This window comes from Pogoniulus pusillus, chromosome 17 (assembly GCF_015220805.1).
Source record: "Pogoniulus pusillus isolate bPogPus1 chromosome 17, bPogPus1.pri, whole genome shotgun sequence".
Taxonomy (NCBI): Eukaryota; Metazoa; Chordata; class Aves; order Piciformes; family Lybiidae; genus Pogoniulus; species Pogoniulus pusillus.
The window spans coordinates 1119952-1142497 of NC_087280.1; the positions used below are offsets into that span (position 1 = coordinate 1119952).

At 54.3% G+C, this 22546-nt stretch overlaps 2 protein-coding genes across 2 annotated transcripts in view; both read right to left on the reverse strand.

Annotated features, from left to right (window-relative positions):
• Window positions 1-20873, reverse strand: part of LOC135182772 (uncharacterized) — an 82890-nt gene extending 62017 nt beyond the window's left edge. Inside the window, exons 1-2 of the mRNA XM_064157188.1 lie at window positions 20692-20873; window positions 18527-18848 (exon numbers count right to left, since the gene is read on the reverse strand). Coding sequence (XP_064013258.1) covers window positions 18527-18848; window positions 20692-20703 — 334 coding nt within the window. The 5' untranslated portion in view covers window positions 20704-20873. The remainder of the gene's footprint in view (window positions 1-18526; window positions 18849-20691) is intronic.
• On the reverse strand, window positions 7201-10970 carry LOC135182766 (uncharacterized). Its single transcript, XM_064157179.1, has 10 exons — window positions 10585-10970; window positions 10299-10313; window positions 10006-10183; window positions 9694-9926; window positions 9518-9553; window positions 8913-8927; window positions 8603-8801; window positions 8291-8523; window positions 8090-8125; window positions 7201-7472 (listed from the first exon to the last, which is right to left on the reverse strand). The coding sequence occupies exons 1-9, from the start codon at window positions 10594-10596 to the stop codon at window positions 8108-8110; spliced, it is 939 nt and encodes a 312-aa protein (XP_064013249.1). The 5' UTR covers window positions 10597-10970; the 3' UTR covers window positions 7201-7472; window positions 8090-8107.
• Window positions 20874-22546: the final 1673 nt, after the last annotated feature.

Below are 22546 nucleotides of genomic sequence, written 5' to 3' on the forward strand. Positions count from 1 at the left end.
CAAATCGAACATTCAGTTGCACTTGGCAGCTCAGACCCAGCCTGAAGAAGCAGAAAGTTGCAGGCAGCAGGCACAGAGTTTGTGCTGTGCTCAGGTTTCGATTTCAGTTTTCCAACCCTCTCACGACCACAGGAAGTAAGAAAGCTCAGCTTGGGTCCAACACCTCCCAACCCAGCCCAGCCCAGCTCATTTCGCACAGCCCTTGTTGAAGGTGCCAGCAGCGCAGCTCCGTCCCCAGCTCCGTCCCAGGACACCGCCGATGGCTCTTTCGGTAAGGACGCTCCCATCCCCCCCCTCCCCCCCCTCCAGTCCTCTGCAAGCAGCTGCCCGCGTAACTGTCCCTCTTGAGGGAGAGGAGTGGGGGAGATAAGGACCGCGGCTTGCCCCGGGATGTCCCCAGCTTGCAGCAGCAGGGAAGCAGAGGGTGACCTTTGCCTGAGCCGAGCCCTTCAGCTGGCAGCAGTCATCGCGGGCAGGGTGCAGTGGCAGGTGGGACTCTGCCCCACAGGCACTGGTGCTGATGTCCCCTTTCTCTTCCTCTCTCCTTGCAGATCTCAAGAAGTTCTGTAAGTAGGAGCTGCTGACACTTGGCTGGCAGCCAGCATGGGGCAGTCGGGGGGCTGTGGGAGGTGGCAGGGACAGTTGTGCCACTTCCTCACCTTCTCTCCATGGTGCCATTAGGAGAAGCTGTATAAGGTGATTAAGTTTCTGCTAAACAACTGGGGGAAGGTCTTTGATAATGTGCCAGAGACAGATGTGCAGCCTGGGGACATCCTGCTCTTCCCCACGGAGGACTCTGGCTCCCTCTTCAAGCACGCAGCTGTGTACCTTGGGAACGGAGAGGTCATACAGTTCCAGGGTAAGTGCCTGAGCCCCAGGTCATGGCTGTGACATGGCAGAGGCTGGCTCAGGGCAATGGGTGGCTCTTGGCTTTCCAGGAGTTGCTGGTGAGGGGAACATTTGTCAGGTCAGCAAGGAAGGTTTCCAGGCCGTGAAAAAGGCAACAGGAAAATGCCAGGTTTACCGGAAAAGAGGTGAGATCGACCTGAATGACCTCCATAGTAAAGTCAAGGAGGCAGTGAACAGGGAAGGCAATTTTGAGCAGCTCTTCAACAACTGCATCCAGTTTGCCCTCTGGCTTCTGGGCTTGAAGGACATCTACAAGCAACTGGTGAGCATGGAGTTGGGTGCCATGGCTGTGGTGTGGTGGCTCCTGCCTTTGCATCCTGACCTCCTTCTCCTTGGTACTGACCCACACACAGGTGCTGGGGAGAGCCAAGCACTCTGTGCATGGACACCTTTCTCTTGCAGGTTCAAATCTCACATTAAGATGGCAGAGGGAGGCTGTGAGTATCCCTTGGGCTTGCTTGCCCAGGCAGGGCTCTGGTATCCCTGGGAAGGCTGTGAGGTCATCAAGGGGGACTGGGATATCTGAGTGGGAGGGAAGGATCCCACTAGCACTGAGGTCCCCAAGACAACTGTGACTTCTCCAAGTAGGCTGAGATCCATAAGGTGGCTGAGACCCCATCATGACTGGGAGGGCCAAGGGAAGGCTCAGTCACCAACAGGGATGGGGTCCCCAAAGGAAGATGTGCTCCTCTGGGAGGGTTATGGCATGCTGGGAAAGAAGTGTCACAGGCAAGGCAGTGTGGTCCCTGGGACAGAGGGGTCCCCAGCAGGGCTGTGTGGTCCCCAGGAGCACTGAGTGTCCCAGAAGGAATTGGGTCCTGCAAAAGGGATTGCAGTGTCCTCAGCAGGGCTGGGGTGTCAGGGAGGGTTGGAGTCCCCAGACAAGGATGCGTTTCCCAGGAGGCTCTTGGGGTCCCCAGTAGGGCTGGGCTCAGGATGGAAGTGCTGGTAGGGAACCCAGCAGCATGGAGTGGGATAGGCAGGGCAGGGTATCTGGGGAACCTCCATCACTTTTAGCCCCAACTGCAGCTCATTCACCCACCCTGACATTGCAGGAGTGGTGCTCCGTGATGTGAAGGGACTGGCAAGAGCCACATCAGCCTGAGGATGACCAGCCCTGACCCACACAGGAGCCTCAGCATTGCCCCACGCACCCCAACGCCTCATCCCAGGGAAGGACCTCTGCTGCGGAGGAGCTGTTCCCTTCTGCTTGCTGGAGCTTCATTGCCAGGCATGAATTAGGTGCTTCAGGAAGGCTGCCTCCATTAAATGTCCCCATTCCCTCCAGCAACATCTCCAATGACAATAAAGCAGAGAGCACAACAGTGCAGAAGGTGCCCGTGGGTGTCCCGCAGCAGACCACGCGTCCCCATGCAGCTGTGGTGGGCTGCCCTTGGGCTGCTGCCAGGAGCCCACCCAGCTGCCCCAGCCCTGCCCTCCTCAGCTGGACAGGGGCAGAAAGCTCTGAGCAAAGGCTCCTGGCTCCAGGGAAGGACACAAAGTCTGTCTGGGCCTTGGTGGGTGCTCCCTAAAGCTGGGGCTGCTTTGCTGATTGCAACTGAGTGCTGAGCACAGAGGAAGACCTCCTGGGGTAGCCTTGGTCAGGACAGAAGGAGGTTGAGGCAAGAGTCTCTGGGAGGAGGTTGGAATGGGCTGGGGCTTGGTGTCCCCTGCCTACTAACAGGTGACAGGATGAGATAAAATGGTCTCAAGCTCCCCCCAGGGGTGGTGTAGATTTGGCAGCAGCTGCTTGGCTGCAGCAGAGTTGGAGCTCACTCAGCACTGCCTTCCGGGAAAGGAACTTCTGGGAAGCACAGCAAGAGGGAAACCAACATACTTGTGGTGGTTTGGGTGTTGCCAGCACACGACCTCCCCCACACAGGCTTTGGAAATCACCCAGACTGGACTCAGCCAGCTCTGGAAATTGAATGAAGCTTTTATTTACATCTAGCAGATATTTACAGTAATATACAGTTATATACAGAAATAGCCAAGGTAAAAGGCAATACAGAAACACAACAGCCCTCCCAGAAACCTGAGTCCCCAGGAGGGGCTCCCAACTGCTCTTACACCTTCTCCCACCCCTCTCAACCTTACTCCAGTCTCAAGCAAGAATGGAGGTTCGGCCAGGGGGTTAAGAAGCAATGTGGATTAACCAGAGAGATGGCAGAGAGGCTAGAGAGAGAAATGCAGCTCAGAGCTCCCAAGCAGAAGAAGTGAGACTCCCTTAGCTATGTCTAGATTCTTTTTCTTATACATCTCAGCAACCCTATGAGTGAAGTAGACACCACCCGTGTTTCTCTTTCACAGCCTGTGATCTAGTTCTCACCAAAACATTCTAGCTAGCTTCAGACTAGCACACGCACCCAGCAGGCATGTGAGGGACTGGAAGGCATTCGCCATGTGGCTGCACAGTGTTGAGACACGGAGAGCCTGCACTTAGGTTCCTGGGCTCCACCGAGCGGCTTCGGGACCCTCCGAGCCCCTGGCTGCAGGCTCGTCCCGAAGCTCTTGGGAGCCTGAGACTGCCGCGGGCATTGCCCTGCCGACTCGGGGCAGGGACTGTTCTTAGCAGCTCTGTGCAGCTCTGGAAGGAGTCCGAGTGGGGCGGAGAGCGCCTCGGCTGCACAGGGCACCGCTTACAGGGGGCGGGTCGGCTGCTGGACGTGGGCTAGGGGGAGGCTGCTGATAGGCAGGAGCAGTGTGTCCTGGAGGCAGGGAATTAATGTGACCAAGTCGGGAATTATAAAAATAGAATGATTTCATTCTCCTGAAAACCCTGCCCCTGCCCCAGACTAGATACAAAACTCGTCTAGGTTAAAAGCTGCCTGAGCCACTGCTGTCACAATTGTAATGTTTTCCTCCCATCTGGGAGACAGGAAAGGCTTACCTTTCTTTCCTGGAGAAGTGGCAGAATCCCCCTGGGCGGCTGCTGCTTCTGGGCGTGTCACGATTGGTCGGTGAGTCGCCGCCCCGACGGTTCTTGTCGCTGCTCCGATGGCTTAGCAGGCAGATTCCCACATTGGTTTTGAATGCACAGTACCAAGGTTTTTAGCTGCCTTTTTGCCATTTGCTTTAAGGTGGTTTTGGGTATTCCTAGAGATAGGGCTTGCCTGTACCACCTGTCTCTCGGGGATTGTGACTGTGTGGATTTAGAAATCCAGTCTCCTTGTTGGTTTGGTCTGTCTCCCTGTGCCTTCCGGGGGAAGAGGTTGGTGAACCTGTCTTGCTAGGAGCACCTTTTACCAGTCGGACCTTCTTGCATGTTGTCGCAGGTTTGTCTGTGCAGGAACCATTAGAATGTCTCCTCCAAGAGTGTCTGCCTCCATGGGGGCCAAACCCAGCCTGAAGCCTGTGAGCATTTAAGTCCATTAAGAGTTCAGCTCATGCCATGACATGCTCCTGTGCACTTCCCAATCTGCAGTTTCCTGCGACCACCCTTTCAATTGTCTCTATGTTTGCACATACTTGGAGCTACAAACTTGCTGGCAACCCCCTCATGAGAGGGTGAAGTCTCTCTGGGTCAACTGGGGCACTTAAGGGACAGTCGTATTTTCCCTTATCATATATTGCTTGCACACAGGCAAGTTTACGGAGCGCTGTAATCAGCTTAGAGCAGCTAGTGACTTCTAACTCCATTGGCTCCCCTTTGTAAGCTGGACAGAAGCTGCTCCTCCAGTAAGCTATCTGCATAGCCAGGCTCTGCGAGCACTCAGGTTCACTAGTCAGGAACATATCATCCCCCCAGTCCCTGGCTGCTTCTTCAGAGTCTAAGAACACTTAATGTCTGCAGGATCAGGAGACTATACAGACGTGTTCTGCCACCGAGCCACCTGTCTGCCTCGTGTTGATTCGCAAGTCACTCAGCTGAGTGACTGTGTAATGCTCATTAACAGTGGTGACAATGCTGCGTTTGCCATCCTTGACATCCAAAATTTGGCTTTTTGTCCCGTATCATCCTCCTCACCAGAACTCTCTTCCCCACTCGCTACAGGGGAGTCCCTCTCTGGTTTGGACCTAGGCTTTTTCCATGATTTTTTAGCTTTTCACAGTGCAGGGACAGGCATAACAGTGTTATAGAATAATAGAATCAGCTTGGACAAGTCCTCCAAGATTATCCAGTCTAACCTGTCACCTAGCCCTACCCAATCAAAAAGACCATGGCACTAAGTGGCAGTGCCTCTTCTGCCCTGTTCGGCAGGGTTCCCTTCCCCCTAATTGTCCCTCAGGACATTCTCTGCCTTTTCCCCTGATCGCTTTCCACATTGCCTAGTTCATAAGCAGAGAGGGGTATTGCTGAGTGGATATCTGAAGGAACTATGAGTTTTCCTTCCACTTGAGCTCTCAAGGCATCTATGCAGCTCCTAGACTGCAGGAGTATGTTTTCCCAGATATTCTGGCTCCTTGCCTTTTTCTCTAATAAATTCTTTTCCAAAGTCTGAATTATTTTCTCATGACTTTTGAATTCAACCTGAGCCTGGGCCACCACTGAACCCAACACAACAGCACAATATTCTGCTGTGGACTCACAAATCACAGAGTCAGAATTCTCAGCTAATTTCTCTATGATTTTTTCTGAATGTTTGCAATTTTCCTGAGGCCAAATTAAATCAACTCCTGTGATTATGCATCCTTTTTTGGGAAGAAATTCCATAATGGAACTACCCTGCATGAGCTGCGCCGTAATGTTGTGGCGGCTGGGAATTAATGTGGCTGAGCCAGGAATTATAAAAATAGAATCATTTCATTTTCCTGAAAACCCTGCCCCCAAACTATATACAAAACTAGTTTGGGTTTATTCACAGATTATAATTCAATTGGGAATTCTTCAAAGGATGTTACAGACAAATGTAAAGATTTAGGAAATCAGGAAATGGAAAAAGCTAAGCTATAAACACAACTTTACTCCACTATCAATCAGGCTGATGTGCTAGTTTGAAGCTAGCTGGAATGTTTTGGTGAGAAGGATTAGATTAACAGTGCTGGTGACTCGTTCACTCGTAGGCTTGCAGAGATGCATAAGAACACGAATCCAAACACAGATAGGGGAATGGCACTTCTTCTTCGGGCATTGCCTGAGCTGCATTTCTCTCCAGCCTCTCAGCCCTCTCTCTGATTCAAAACCAGTGTGGGAATCTGCCTGCTAAGCCGTCAGGGCAGCGACAAGAACCGTCGGGGCGGCGACTCACCGACCAATCGTGACACGCCCAGAAGCAGCAGCCGCCCAGGGGGATTCTGCCACTTCTCCAGGAAAGAAAGGTAAGCCTTTCCTGTCTCCCAGATGGGAGGAAAACATTACAATTGTGACAGCAGTGGCTCAGGCAGCTTTTAACCTAGACGAGTTTTGTATCTAGTCTGGGGCAGGGGCAGGGTTTTCAGGAGAAAGAAATCATTCTATTTTTGTAATTCCCGACTTGGTCACATTAATTCCCTGCCTCCAGGACACACTGCTCCTGCCTATCAGCAGCCTCCCCCTAGCCCACGTCCAGCAGCCGACCCGCCCCCTGTAAGCGGTGCCCTGTGCAGCCGAGGCGCTCTCCGCCCCACTCGGACTCCTTCCAGAGCTCCACAGAGCTGCTAAGAACAGTCCCTGCCCCGAGTCGGCAGGGCAATGCCCGCGGCAGTCTCAGGCTCCCAAGAGCTTCGGGACGAGCCTGCAGCCAGGGGCTCGGAGGGTCCCGGAGCCGCTCGGTGGAGCCCAGGAACCTAAGTGCAGGCTCTCCGTGTCTCAACACTGTGCAGCCACATGGCGAATGCCTTCCAGTCCCTCACATGCCTGCTGGGTGTGTGCTGCTTTCCCTCTTGCTGTGCTTCCCAGAAGTTCCTTTCCCGGAAGGCAGTGCTGAGTGAGCTCCAACTCTGCTGCAGCCAAGCAGCTGCTGCCAAATCTACACCACCCCTGGGGAGAGCTTGAGACCATTTTATCTCATCCTGTCACCTGTTAGTAGGGAGAGGAGACCAAGCCCCAGCCCATTCCAACCTCCTCCCAGAGACTCTTGCCTCAACCTCCTTCTGTCCTGACCAAGGCTACCCCAGGAGGTCTTCCTCTGTGCTCAGCACTCAGTTGCAATCAGCAAAGCAGCCCCAGCTTTAGGGAGCACCAAGGCCCAGGCAGACTTTGTGTCCTTCCCTGGAGCCAGGAGCCTTTGCTCAGAGCTTTCTGCCCCTGTCCAGCTGAGGAGGGCAGGGCTGGGGCAGCTGGGTGGGCTCCTGGCAGCAGCCCAAGGGCAGCCCACCACAGCTGCATGGGGACGCGTGGTCTGCTGCGGGACACCCACGGGCACCTTCTGCACTGTTGTGCTCTCTGCTTTATTGTCATTGGAGATGCTGCTGGAGGGAATGGGGACATTTAATGGAGGCAGCCTTCCTGAAGCACCTAATTCATGCCTGGCAATGAAGCTCCAGCAAGCAGAAGGGAACAGCTCCTCCGCAGCAGAGGTCCTTCCCTGGGATGAGGCGTTGGGGTGCGTGGGGCAATGCTGAGGCTCCTGTGTGGGTCAGGGCTGGTCATCCTCAGGCTGATGTGGCTCTTGCCAGTCCCTTCACATCATGGAGCACCACTCCTGCAATGTCAGGGTGGGTGAATGAGCTGCAGCTGGGGCTAAAAGCGATGGATGTTCTCCAGATACCCTGCCCTGCCTATCCCACTCCATGCTGCTGGGTTCCCTACCAGCACTTCCGTCCTGAGCCCAGCCCTACTGGGCACCTCAAGAGCCTCCTGGGAAACGCATCCTTGTCTGGGGACTCCAACCCTCCCTGACACCCCAGCCCTGCTGAGGACACTGCAGTCCCTTTTGCAGGCCCCAATTCCTTCTGGGACACTCAGTGCTCCTGGGGACCACACAGCCCTGCTGGGGACCCCTCTGTCCCAGGCACCCCACAGCCTTGCCTGTGATCCTTTTTCCCAGCACCCCATGGCCCTCCCAGAGGAGCACATCTTCCTTTGGGGACCCCATCTCTGCTGATCACTCAGCCTTCCCTTGGCCCTCCCAGTCATGATGGGGTCTCAGCCACCTCATGGACCTCAGCCCACTTAGAGATGTCACAGCTCTGTTGGGGGCCCCAGTATTCCTGGGGTCCTTGCACCCCTCCCAGGGACCACAGATGACTCTGATGACCTTGCAGCTGTCACAGGGATACCAGAGCCCTGGCTGGCAGAGCTGACGCTGTGGATACTCACATCCTCTTCACTGTCATCCTAATCTGGTATTTCCACCTGCAAGACAAAAAAGTCCATGCACAGAGGGCATCCCCACCACCATCCCCATCACTGTCCCCACCTCCTGTGCGCCAGCCTGCAGAGGTCAGGATGCAAGGGCAGGGCTGGCTGTGGCTGCAGGAGCCATGGCTCCTTGGCTGTCATCCCAAGCTCCATGCTCACCAGAGTCATGTAGAAGTCAGACAAGCCCAGAAGCCAGAGGGCAAAGTGGATGCAGTTGTTGGTGCCTGGGTGATACTGGGATTTGCTGTTCATTGCCTGTGTGACTCTTCTCTTCAGTTCACGGCGGTTGATGCCCCCTCTTTTCCGGTACACCTGGCACTCCCCCCTTTGCCTTCTCATGGCCCGGAAGCCTTCCTTGCTCACCAGTCCAGTGTTACTCTCATCAGCTAGTCCTGCACAACCAGGAGCCACCCATTGCCCTGAGCCAGCCTCTGCCATGTCACAGACATGACCTGGGGCTCAGGCACTTACCCTGGAAGTGTATGACCTCTCCTTTCCCAAGGTAGACAGCTGCATGTTTGAAGAGACAGTGGATGGGGTTATCACTCTGTATGGGGACAAGCAGGATGTCCCCAGGCTGCATTTCACTCTCTGGCACGTTGTCAAAAACCACATCACGCCCAGGGATTGTCTTCAACAGCAGAAATTGAATTGCCTGAAATTGCCTCTCCTAATGGCACCATGGAGAGAAGGTGAGAAGAAGCAGAGCTGACTCCACCAAGCCCAAATGTCCACTGACCTCCTCATGCTGCCATCCAAATAACACCAAGCTCCTACTTACACAACTGCTTGAGATCTGCAAGGGGAGAGGAACAGAAAGGGGCCATCAGCACCGGTGCCTGTGGGGCAGAGTTCCACCTGCCACTGCACCCTGCTGCCAGCTCTAGGGCTCGGCTCAGGCAAAAGCGACTCTGTGTTTCCCTGCTGCTTTCAGATGGAGACACTGTAGGACAAACCCCAGCCCTTATCTGCCCCCTGTCCCTGTGGGACAGTGTCACAAGCAGCTGCCTGCAGAGGGCTGTGAAGATGGGAGTGTCCTTGCTGTGGTAACTATCAGTGATGCGCCTGAGATGGAGCTGGTGACAGAGCTGGGCTGTTTGCTTTTCCTACCAGGGGAACCTGTAGTCATCCTGGGTACACTGAATGCAAAGGCAGTCCATTATGAAGGCCCAATCCCATCAGGGAAACCAAGTCCTCCTGGGGACCCCTCCCTCCCAAGGAGCCCACAGCCCTCTCTGTGATGCTGCTTTCCCAGCAGCCCATGTCTCCTATTCTTTTGGGGGTCTTTGCATCCCACTTAGGGTCCCCAGTCCCCTTTGACTGCTCCATAAACTTCCCAGGGACCCTATAATCATTCCAGGGAGGACTGACACTTGGGGTACTCACGGCCTGTTTTTTCCCATCTTCATTTTTTATTTCCACCTGCAAGAGAAAGGTGTCCATGGACACAGGACATGGCTGTCCCCAGCACCTGTGTGTGGGTCAGTACCAAGGGGAAGGGGGTCAGGATGCAAAGACAGGAGCCACCACACCACAGTCATGGCACCCAACTCCATGCTCACCAGTTGCTTGTAGATGTCCTTCAAGCCCAGAAGCCAGAGGGCAAACTGGATGCAGTTGTTGAAGAGCTGCTCAAAATTGCCTTCCCTGTTCACTGCCTCCTTGACTTTACTATGGAGGTCATCCAGGTCGATCTCACCTCTTTTCCGGTAAACCTGGCATTTTCCTGTTGCCTTTTCCATGTCCTGGAAACCTTCCTTGATGACCTGACCAGTGTTCCCCTCACCAGCAACTCCTGGAAAGCCAAGAGCCACCCATTGCCCTGAGCCAGCCTCTGCCATGTCACAGCCATGAGCTGGGGCTCAGGCACTTACCCTGGAACTGTATGACCTCTCCGTTCCCAAGGTACACAGCTGCGTGCTTGAAGAGGGAGCCAGAGTCCTCCGTGGGGAAGAGCAGGACGTCCCCAGGCTGCGCATCTGTCTCTGGCACATCATCAAAGACCTTCCCCCAGTTGTTCAGCAGAAACTTAATCACCTTATACAGCTTCTCCTAATGGCACCATGGAGAGAAGGTGAGGAAGTGGCACAACTGTCCCTGCCACCTCCCACAGCCCCCCGACTGCCCCATGCTGGCTGCCAGCCAAGTGTCAGCAGCTCCTACTTACACAACTGCTCGAGATCTGCAAGGAGAGAGGAAGAGAAAGGGGACATCAGCACCGGTGGCTGTGGGGCAGAGTCCCACCTGCCACTGCACCCTGCCCGCGATGGCTGCTGCCAGCTGAAGGGCTCGGCTCAGGCAAAGGTCACCCTCTGCTTCCCTGCTGCTGCAAGCTGGGGACATCCCGGGACAAACCCTGGTCCTCGTCTCCCCCCAGTCCCAGCCGTACAGCGCCGCGAACAGCGCCGCGGGCAGCTGCCTGCAGAGGGCTGGGGGGATGGGAGCGTCCTTACCGAAAGAGCCATCGGCGGTGTCCTGGGACGGAGCTGGGGACGGAGCTGGGGACGGAGCTGGGGCTGGCGCAGCGCTGCTCGCACCTCCAACAAGGGCTGTGCGAAATGAGCTGGGCTGGGCTGGGTTGGGACGAGCTGGACCCAAGCTGAGCTTTCTTACTTCCTGTGGTCGTGAGAGGGTTGGAAAACTGAAATCGAAACCTGAGCACAGCACAAACTCTGTGCCTGCTGCCTGCAACTTTCTGCTTCTTCAGGCTGGGTCTGAGCTGCCAACTGCAGCTGAATGTTCGATTTGGGAACAGGGAGAGGCCACCTGGGATATCCTGGAGGTGCTCCTGAGTTCCAGCCCTCTGCTGTGGCACCCAACATCCACATTCCCCACGACTGGAACGTGGCCTGTGCTTAGTGTTGGGATGCAGGGGAGGCAGGAGGTGCTGTGAGGCTGCTGTGGCAGGAGTGGGTGCCAGCATGGGTGGGCAGTAGCAGGGATAGGCAGTAGCAGGGGCAGGCCCTTGCAGAGGTGGGTGCTAGGAGATGGGGTGCCAGCAGCAGATAGGTGCTGGCAGTGATGGGTCCTAGCATAGGCAATGCCAGTAGTGTAACTGAGTGCCAGGAGAGATTCGGTGCCAGACTCATTCTGCCTTTTCCCTGTAGGTGAGTCTCCTGGACTGGATCCTTTGATACCTGTCCAGGCACTTCTTCCAGCTCTGGGTGCTGTGTGCCGCATATTTCTGGCTGCAGGCACAGGGAACCTGGTGAGGTGCAGGAGAGTGGAAGCTTTGGCATCCTGTCAGTCTCATCCCTGTGCCTGGCAATATCATGGACCAGATCCTTCAGAAGGCCTTGCTGTGGCATACAGGAAATGAGGAAGAGGTGATTGGAGTTAACCAGCATGGCTGCAGCCAGGGCAAATCATGCCTGATGGACATGGTGGCTTTGTGGGATGGAGGCACAGCAGCAGTGGAGTAGGGAAGAGCACCTGACAGCCCTGAGAACTGAGGGTGCAGAGAAGGCAGTTGCTGAATACTTTTTTTGCTTCCATCTTTACTCCTAAGAGAGTTAGTGAGAGAAACAAGGTGCGTTGTATGTAAAAGACTGGGTTGTTCTTGCCCAGATTGTGCTAATGTGTAGGTGTGTGCTCTATGCTCTAGACTACGTAAATGGAGTCAGAAGGAACAATAAAGGTCTCCAGTGGCATTCACCTTGAATCATGTGGAGTCTGTGTGGTATCTGTTGCTAACAGGTGGTGACCTGCGCCATGTTCCTGAAGAAAGATTTGCGGCTAACATGTGGTGACCTCCAACGTGTTGCTAAAGGAGGATTTGTGGCGCAAAGGGATGGCCACCTTTGTTGGGAAGGCCCCAGCTGAGAAGCTGGCAGGGCATCACTAAAGAAGAAGGTGCCATATTAAAGCTCCTCTCAGCATAGACTCTCTAAGAGAGGGTCAAAATATGAGCATTATCTCCTCTGAAGGTTACGGTGCCGAGATCATGGTTTCCCTGCTGGCCCTAGCGAGTGCTTTTGAAATCGACACCTGGGGGCAGATAGGGAAAGTCTTGTGGGACTCAGTAAAATGCAGAACCCGAACTCTGCCAATTCGGTGTGAAAGTAACGGCATCGAGGCAAAGCTGCAACCTGCTTTAAGGAGAGGACTGGGAGAGAAATGGGATGCCCTCCCTTTGAAGCAGGCGTGGGAGGCGATCCCATAGAGACCTCCTGTTTAACAACCTGGAGCCTTGTGTCAGAAGCCGCTGATGAAGCTCTGAATGCTACAGACGTGCTAAATAGCCCATTACCGTCCCCTGAGGCACCTGCGGCTCAGACTCACTATCACCTGCCTAGTGAAACCACTTTGCTTGCAACGGAGAATGGAGAACTCGGGGAAACGGAAGGAGTGAGGCTCTCAGATCGTTCAGCGTTGCCGGGACGGTCACAGGCCAAGAGGGAGAAGCTGATTCTGCAGCGAGCGCTGCCCTGTTTCAGCGACGGGAGGGATATCTGTTGCGGTGCCGTCCGCCCACAGCGCACTCCCCTCCGTCTCCGTCTCAGATCGCATCACAGAATTCGCTATTCAAGACTCGCAAGCTTTGAAAAAGCGTCTGACTGTAACTGTCTCTTTTCTCCCGTTCAGTTGCTGAAGAAGCTGATTCTCTGTTTAGTTTCTTTGTCGGTTTTCAGCCTAGCGTGGCTTTCCCCCCTTTCCCCTCCCCCTCTGCCTCCTTCGCCCCCCTCACCTGGCTGCCGTTTCTCCCTCTCATAGCTGCCACGGTGGGACCCCCCTTCCCTCCCTTTTCTTGCAACCTTTCTCTGAGAAACTTCTCAGAGAGCTGTTTCACTCGTAAAGTGGCAGTGTTGGATTTGTCTTTTAGTGGAAGTATTTTGCAAACAAAAATCCTGATAATGGCTTCAGCTTTTGATTGTATTAGAACTTAGAGCTTGGAAGTGAACGGATGAGACAGTTTTGATATAGGTAAGATTTACAAGGGATGAGTTTATAGGTTAACAATTCTCTTTGAGGCTGACTAACTTACAGGTTTCTTTTCTTTCTTTTTTTCCTCCATGCCAGCATTTCCAAGGAGCTCTACATAATGTAACATCCTCTTGGATTTTTTTCCCCTCACTAACGATTCAATGGTTCAGCTCTTCTTTTAGTTATTAGATTTCTGGTGTAGTTAAGGTCAAGGATTCAGAATAGGGTATGATAGAATGTTTTTTAGGGTTTTTTCTTTATATCATTCTGCCCCTCTGCACTGGTTAGACCACACCTTGAGTATTGTGTTCAGTTCTGGGCCCCCCAGTTTAAAAGGGACGCTGAGATGCTTGAGCGTGTCCAGAGAAGGGCGACGAGGCTGATGAGAGGCCTTGAGCACAAGCCCTATGAGGAGAGGCTGAGGGAGCTGGGATTGTTTAGCCTGGAGAAGAGGAGGCTCAGGGGTGACCTTATTGCTGTCTACAACTACCTGAGGGGTGGTTGTGGCCAGGAGGAGGTTGCTCTCTTCTCTCAGGTGGCCAGCGCCAGAACAAGAGGACACAGCCTCAGGCGGCGCCAGGGGAGATTTAGGCTTGAGGTGAGGAGAAAGTTCTTTACTGAGAGAGTCATTGGACACTGGAATGGGCTGCTCGAGGAGGTGGTGGAGTCACCGTCTCTGGGGCACTTCAAGGCAAGGTTGGACGTGGCACTTGGTGCCATGGTCTAGCCTTGAGCTCTGTGGTAAAGGGTTGGACTTGATGATCTGTGAGGTCTCTTCCAACCCTAATGATACTGTGATACTGTGATATCAATGGTAGCACTATAGGAAGGGAAAGGTAACAGTTCTTATTACAGTACACTGGCAAAGCTAATATGGCAAAGATTATTGGATTCAGTTTTCACACGCACACACGCCGAGATTTCACTTGCAGCATGCCAGATTAGGCAGTGGGTTTTTATGGCATATACATAAACTGAGGTTGCACTTCAGACAGATGGTTTGCAAGAGGCCACTGCAACTAGTGAAAGGTACCATCACTCTTCTGCAGTTGTATACTTAGACATCAGAACAAACAACAGACCTGCCTACACAGCACACAAAAGACAAACATTTTACAAGACAAGTAATACTTCACACCTGCCTGTGCTCATTTAACACCACTGAATTAAGAAAAAAAAAAGGGAGGGAAATTCTCTAGATACATCACACTGAGAAATTCACCCTAGAAAAAGCCAACAGATCTGTCAGCGTAGGGAAGGGATGTATCTGTATTTGTTTATGGTGCCTACAGGTCTTTGATAGATGCCAGCTTGTTATGTCCAGCCTGCTTTTGGCAGTGAGCAGAAATTTGGCTCAGATGGCTATGCAGACACTGTGGCAAGAAATGGAGATGTATGCTGGGCTATGGCTGTCACTAACTGCTTATATCAAGCATGTCTATGACTGTAACCCATAAACATAAATGAACAACGGGAAGTGTGCACGTGTGGGATGAGACAGGTAGCTGCACAATAGAGCTGCCATCGACCTTTGTTATTAGTTCAAGGGCTAGATGCATTCATTGCCAAAGATGGAAACAGCTGTTTTGTTGTATAGCAATGTTTAAGGTGCATTGTTTGTTATCTTTCGCAAGGGCCCTGCAATGGATGACAAATGCTGCCTTCATTGTAAAACAAAAAGGGGAAATTGTGGGAATGCAATCTGAGAAGGAATAGTAACAGCCAGTCTGTGACCATTCGGCCTTGGTTCCCACAGCTCCAGGATGCCTCCCACAGGGGAGAAGAGATAGTGGGACACCTGGTTCATGAGAGAAACAAGGTGTGATGTATGTAAAAGACTGGGTTGTTCTTGCCTAGACTGTGCTAATGTGTAGGTGTGTGCTCTATGCTCTAGACTATATAAATGGAGTCAGAAGGAACAATAACGGTGGGGTTCACATTGAACTGTGTGGAGCCCATGTGGTATCCCTTGCTAGCAGGTGGTCACCTACGCCACATTCCTGAAGGAAGATCTGCGGCTAACACCCAAGAATGCTGAGAGAACCTGGCCTGATGTCGTTGCTCTGCCCCTCTCCACCAGTTTTGCAAAATGGTGGTAAAGAGGAGAAGTGTCTGAGGGCTGGAGGAAAGCCAATGGCACTCCAGAATTCAAAAAGGGCAAGAGAGAGGTTCCAGGAAACTAAGAACAGACAGCCTCACCTCCATCCTTGGAAAAACAGTGGAGCAGCTCCTTCTGGAGATCACCTCTAGGCACTTGGAAGAGAAGAAGGTTATCAGCAGTCATCATGGATTCACCGAGGGGACATCAGGCTTGGCTAACCTGAGAGCATTCTGTGATGCTGCAACTGAATAGGAAGCTGGAGACAGAGCAGTGGATGTAGTCTGCTTTGACCGTAGCAAGGCTTTTGACACTGTCTCCCATAATTCCCTTGTGAGCAAGCTCAGGAGGTGTGGGATAGAAGAGAGGGGTTAGGAAGCAGCTACAGAAGAGAGTGCAGAGAGTGGTGTGCAATGGTGCCAAGGCCAGCTGGAGAATCTAATGAGGTTCAGCAAGGACGAGTCTAGAATCCTGCATCTGGGCAGGAGCAATAAACTGCTCCAGTACAGGCTGGGAGATGATCTGTTAGAGAGCAACCCTAAGGGGAAGGACCTGGAAGTCCACAGCAGGGAGAGCAGCAGCACAGAGAGGGGATTCTGCCCTCTCATGTGCTCTGAGACCACACCTGCAGCACTGCCCCCAGCTTTGGGGCCCCCAGACCAAGAGTGTCCTGGAGCTGCTGCAGAGGGTTCAGTGGAGATGATCAAAGGGAGGGAGAATCTCCCTTACAGGAGAGAGTTGTGGCTGTTCAGGTTGGAGAACAAAAGGCTCTGGGGAGACCTTAGAGCAGCTTTCCAGGAGCTGAAGGTGCTACAGTGAGATTGGGGAGGGAGTTCTGAGAAGGGCTGGGAGTTCTACACTAAGGCTAAGTGCAGGGTTCTACACTTTGGCCATGGCAATCCCAAGCAGCACTACAGGCTGGGGACAGAGTGGCAGAGAGCATCCAGGCAGAGAGGGACATGGGGGTGCTGGGAGAGAGGAGCTGAACGTCAGCCAGCAGTGTGCCCAGGTGGGCAGCAGAGCCAATGGCATCCTGGGCTGGCTCAGGAGCAGTGTGGGCAGCAGGACAAGGGTGGTTCTTCTGCCCCTGTGCTCCGCACTGCCCAGGCCACACCTGGAGTGCTGTGTCCAGTTCTGGGCCCCTCAGTTCAAGAGAGATGTTGAGGTGCTGGACCATGTCTAGAGAAGAGCAGCAAGGGTGAGGAAGGGCTTGAAGCACAGCCCAGTAAGGAGAGGCTGAGGGAGCTGGGGGTGTGCAGCCTGCAGAAGAGGAGGCTCAGGGCAGAACGAGGGGATGCAGTCTCAAGCTGTGCCAGGGCAGTTCTAGGATGGATGTGAGGAGGAAGTTGTTGGCGGAGAGAGTGATTGGCATTGGATTGGGCTGCCCAGGGAGGAGGTGGAGTGGCTGTGCCTGGAGGTGTTGAAGCCAAGCCTGGCTGGGCACTTAGTGCCATGGTCTGGTTGATTGAATATGGCTGAGTTGGGCTGGCTGAGCTTGGAGCTCTCTTCCAACCTGGCTGACTCTATGATTCTGAGTGCCAGGCTGAGGGACAATGGCTTTGAGGTTGAAGAGGATGATCGAGACTGGAAATCAGGAAGAAATTCTTGACAGTGAATGAGGTGAGACACTGGCACAGGTTGCCCAGGGAGGTTGAGGATACTCCTCCCTGGAGGTGTTGGATGAGGCCCTGAGGAACTTGGTCTGGTGGGAGGTGCCCCAGCCCACGGCTACCCCAGGAGGTCTTCCTCTGTGCTCAGCACTCAGTTGCAATCAGCAAAGCAGCCCCAGCTTTAGGGAGCACCAAGGCCCAGGCAGACTTTGTGTCCTTCCCTGGAGCCAGGAGCTTTTGCTCAGAGCTTTCTGCCCCTGTCCAGCTGAGGAGGGCAGGGCTGGGGCAGCTGGGTGGGCTCCTGGCAGCAGCCCAAGGGCAGCCCACCACAGCTGCATGGGGACGCATGGTCTGCTGCGGGACACCCACGGGCACCTTCTGCACTGTTGTGCTCTCTGCTTTATTGTCATTGGAGATGTTGCTGGAGGGAATGGGGACATTTAATGGAGGCAGCCTTCCTGAAGCACCTAATTCATGCCTGGCAATGAAGCTCCAGCAAGCAGAAGGGAACAGCTCCTCCGCAGCAGAGGTCCTTCCCTGGGATGAAGCGTTGGGGTGCGTGGGGCAATGCTGAGGCTCCTGTGTGGGTCAGGGCTGGTCATCCTCAGGCTGATGTGGCTCTTGCCAGTCCCTTCACATCATGGAGCACCACCCCTGCAATGTCAGGGTGGGTGAATGAGCTGCAGCTGGGGCTAAAAGCGATGGAGGTTCCCCAGATGCCCTGCCCTGCCCTTCCCACTCCATGCTGCTGGATTCCCTACCAGCACTTGTGTCCTAAACCCAGCTCTACTGGGGACCCCAAGAGCCTCCTGGGAAACGCATCCTTGTCTGGGGACTCCAACCCTCCCTGACACCCCAGCCCTGCTGAGGACACTGCAGTCCCTTTTGCAGGCCCCAATTCCTTCTGGGACACTCAGTCCTCCTGGGGACCACACAGCCCTGTTGGGACCCCTCTGCCTTGCCGGTGACCATTCTTTCCCAGCACCCCATGGCCCTCCCAGAGGAACTCATCTTCCTTTGAAGACCCCACCCCTGCCAGTGAGTCAGCCCTCCCTTGGCCCTCTCTGTCGTGATAGGGACCCAGATATGCCATTGCACTCAGCCCACTTGGAGAAGTCACAGTCCTCTTGGGGACCTCAGTCTTCCTGGGATCCTTGCCTCCCACCCAGAGAACCCAGGCCACTTTCAGGACCCTACAGGCATCCCAAAGCACTGCCTGGGAGGGCTGACCCAAGGGATACTCACAGCCTCCCTCTGCCATCTTCATCTGAGACTTCCACCTGCAAGAGAAAGGTGTCTGTGCAGAGGGGACTTGGCTGTCTCCAGTACTGCCCCCACTGCCCACAGCCTACCCCCAGTGGGAATGGGTTCAGGATGTAGAGGCAGGGCTGGCTATGGTGCAGGAGCCATCACACCACGGCCGTGACACCCAGCTCCATGCTCACCAGATGCATGTAGGAGCCCTCCAAGCCCAGAAGCCAGAGGGCAAAGTGGATGCAGTTGTTGGTGCCTGGGTAATAGCTGCCTGTGCTGTGCATTGCCTCCCGGACTTTGCCATGGAACTCCTTGAGGTCGATCCCGTCTCTTTTGCGGTACATCAGGCAGCTCCCCCTTTCCCTTCTCAATGCATGGAAGCCTTCCTTGCTGATCCTACCAACGTTCTTCTGGACATCCGTGTCTGGAAAAGCAAGAGCCACTCATTGCCCTGGCACAGCCCTCACCACGGCGCAGGCAGGGCAGGGGTTCAGGGGCTCAGGCACTTACTCTGGAAGTGTATGACCTCGGCGTCGCCACAGCAGACAGCTGCGTGTCTGAAGAGGGAGCTGCAGGAGCCATAGCTGCTCAGGGGGAAGAGCAGGATGTCCCCGGGCTGCGGGGCTGTCTCTGCCACCTCCTGGAAGACCTCTCCCTGCCCGGGGATGCTCTTGTACAGCATGAAGTGAATCGTCTCAACGGCTGGCACATGGTCGCCTATGGAGTCATACCTGATACCTGTGGTCCAAACCTGCCAGCACAACACTGCCCCAGCCCAGCAGGCTGCCAGGCAGGATTTCACCATCCTGAAGCACGAAAAAATGCAGGATACCTGCAAGGAGAGAGGCACAGGAATGTGTGTCAGCACCTGTGCATGGGTGGCACACTGCCACCTGCCACTTGCACCCTGCCCATGATGGCTGCTGCCAACACAAGGCCTTGACTTGGGCAAAACCCACCCTGTGCTTCCCTGCTGCTGCAAGCTGGAGACATCCTGGGACATGCCCCATTCCTCCTCCCTGTCCCAGCGGGACTGCATCACAGGCAGCTCACTGTTGAGAGCTGCAGAGATGGGAGGGTGCTTACCACAGTACCCATCAGAGATGTCCCTATGAGCCAGGCACAGAGCCGGGCTGCTGGCCTCCCCAACAAGGGCTGTGGGAAACGCAGCAGGGATGAGCTGAACTGGGAGCTGCTGGGGCCAAGCTGACCTTTCCTGCTTCCTATGACCCTGAGAGGTGGAGAAAGACTGAAAGAGAAATCCAGGAACAGTCCAAACGCTGGGAAAACTGCCTGGGGCTTCCTGCTTGGGAAAGCTGGGTCTGAGCTGCTACTGAGTGTTAAGTGTGGGAACAGAGGGAGACCACCTGGGATATCCTGGAAATGCCCTCGCCTTCCAGTCTTGCTGTGCTTGCCCAGAGGTTCCTTTCCCAGAAGGCAGTGCTGAGTGAGCTCCAACTCTGCTGCCACCAAGCAGGTGATGCCAAATCTACACCACCCCTGCAGGAGCTTGAGACCATTTCCTCTCATCCTACTTGTTAGTAAGGAGAGGAGACTGTTGGGGTTTGGGCAGAACTGAATAGTCTGAGAAAATAAGGAGAGGAAGCAGGATTGAGTAGCTGAACTGATAAGGAGGCACAGCTGCAGAAAATTGGCCTTGGAAGGCTGGCAGAGTAGCAGAGGGAATTCTGAGCTGTGCAAGAAGGTAGGCTGCTCAGCCCTGGGAACACGCAGTGTTATGGCTGAGTTCTTGCAAAGGGGGTAGTTGGTCAGGTCTGCCTCTGTGCGTGTGGCCAGCCCATCTCTGCTGTGTAAGCCTATCAGAAGTACAGGCCCCTCTGCTGAGCCTCACGATCCAGGTTCGCGCTGTGCTGCAATAAATGTGTGACAGAATATCTGGGATCTTGGGGATGAAGACTCCAGAAAATGAGAAGAAGTCAGGCAGTTATTGGGACTTCTTGGATATTGTAGGCAATGGGTAGAAGGATATAGCAAAGGGTAAAATATTCATTAGTTAGAGTAGATCACCTAACCCAATGGGTGGAAGCTTACCCAGGGAGCAGAGCAACTGCACAGACTGCGGTAAAGGTAGAGCGGAGCCTCCCCGCGCACCCAGGCCTGCACATTGCTTGATTCCTGCGACTAAATTAGAGCCTTCTTCTGCATGAACGCAAGTTTATGCCTTTCATTTGTGACAAATGGATTGGCCATTATGCATCACACTGCTGTGAGCCTGGGGCCTCTCCCACGCTGCCTACAAGAGAGGCCAACGCGACAGGAGACCAATGCCCAGCTCACTCCAACCTCCTCTCAGAGGGCCATAGAGACCCAGAAGTCTCCCCTCAGCCTCCTTGTCAGAAGAAAAAGTCTTCCCCAGGTGGTCTCCCTCTGTGCCCGAACTCAACGCTCAGTTGCAGTCAGAAAGCAGCCCCAGCTTTAAGAAGCACAAAGGCCCAGGCAGGGCTCACACTTTGCACCGTGCCCAGGCTTCCCTTGCAGCCTTTCTCCACCTCTCACAAGGAGCAGGAGAGGTCAGCTACAGCCCAGCAAAACTCACCCTCTGCTTCCCTGCCGCTTCGAGGTGGAGCCCTCCCGGCACAAGCCCCAGTCCTCCTCTCTGCCCGTCCCAGCAGGCAGCTGCCGGCAAGAGGCAGCAGGGATCAGAGCGTCCTTACCACAGTTTCCATCAGGGATGTCCCAGGACCGAGCCGGTAACGGAGCTGGGCTGCGGGAACCTCCAAGGGCTGCGGGGACTGCGGCAGGGCTGTGCTGGGCTGCGAGGTGCTGGGTCCGAGCGGAGCTTTCCTGCTTCCTGCGCCTGTGAGAGGCGGAGAGAGACTGAAAGTGAAAGCTGAGCGCGGCAGAAGCTCTGCGAAAGCTGCCCGGGGAGTTGTGCTTCCTTAGGCTGGGGCTGAGCTGATACCTGCAGCTGAATGTTCGGTTTGGGAACGGGGGGAGGCCACCTGGGATATCCTGGAAATGCTCCTGACTTTCCTCTCTCTGCTCTGGCATTCAACATGCACATTCCCCAACCTTGGCATCTACCTATCCTGGGAGTCCTGGCCAGGCTGTTCCTCCTGCCCCAGTGCTGGGTGCCACAGCTTTGTGGGTTCTGGCAGAGGCTTCCTGGTTAGGGGCTCTTTTCAGGGAGCAGTAAAGATCCAGAAGGTCTCCACTCAGCCTCCTGTTCTCCTGACAAAGCCTACCCCAGCTGGTATCCCTGTTGTGGAGGCTGGGAATTTCTGTGGCCGACTCAGGAACTACAGAAGTCTTTTATTTTCCTGAAAACCCTGCCCCAAACTATATGCAAACCTGTTCAGGTGTGTTTACAGATTCCAATTTGATCAGGAATCCTACAAAGGATGTTACAGGCAACCCCAGAGATTCAGGAAGTCAGGAACTGGAAAAGGCTAAGCTATAAGCACAGCTTTACCTCACTATCATTCAGGCTGAGCAGAGAATCTAGGGCAGCAGCAGGCTTCACTCACAGAGGTGAGATAGGAAATTGGAGATGATCTCTTGCTGGATTTCTCTGCGTCTCGGCTGCCTCCTGATGCTGCATGCAATATCCAACAGTCTGGATCCACACGGCAGCAGCCCGAGGCCAGTGGCAAGCTGCCAAACTCAGAAGTGTCTCTGGGCAGGGCTGCCACAAGACAGGGATTTGTGGAAGCAACACTGCCTCAGTGGTGGCAGGGGACAGCCAAACTGCTGGGGTCTCCCCCAGGTTTGGAATGGCAGCCAGCTGCGATATGGTCCGAGAGTAGCTGGGTCCAGATGCTGCTGGCAGCTCTCTCAAGAGGACCCCAGAACTTGCCGGGCTTGCAAGTTTGCACAGAACGGTGCAAAAGTGGGGAGAACATTCCACAGGCAGGGACGGTGTAAAACCGAGAGCCGTACAAAAGGTAGGAGCTGTCCAAAAGCAGGGGCGGTCCCAAAGGGGAATTCTGCCACAGTAGGAACCTGTCCCGTCAGGAGCTCTGTCCAGGTGAGAACTCTTTCAAGTCAGGAACCACCTCGCACCTTCTCCCTGGCTCTGTTTATGCTTTTCTAGACAAAGTGCCCATTTGCCATTTTATACTGGGCATGAGAACCCTGCCAAGCACCAGCCCGACTCCAGCCTGGCCCTCCACACAGGTCAGCACACATGCGGAAAGGCCTCCTGCTGCTCCCCATTCAAGCCTGCAGGGCCAGGGGGGAAGCAGTTCTCGCGTGGTGGGGCTGGGGGGGAGAAGAAAGGATTTTGGAGTGCTCTGGAACATTCCATCCTGGTGGCAGTGGGCAGATTTGTCTAGAAATTCAGAGTGAAGGGTAATAACCCCTTGCAATTCAGGAAGCTGTGTTTGCCTTATCCATAGGTTAGCCTTCCCATAGGTAACACCAATATTAGCAATGTTGACCAACACTTAGCAGCAGTCAGGTTAAATCGAAATGATTCAGGAAGATTTCAGAAAATGTTTACAACTGGAGAGCCTTGCAGCACAAACTGATGCTTAAAGCTTAGCCATAAACTTCCCCAAACTTCAGAAA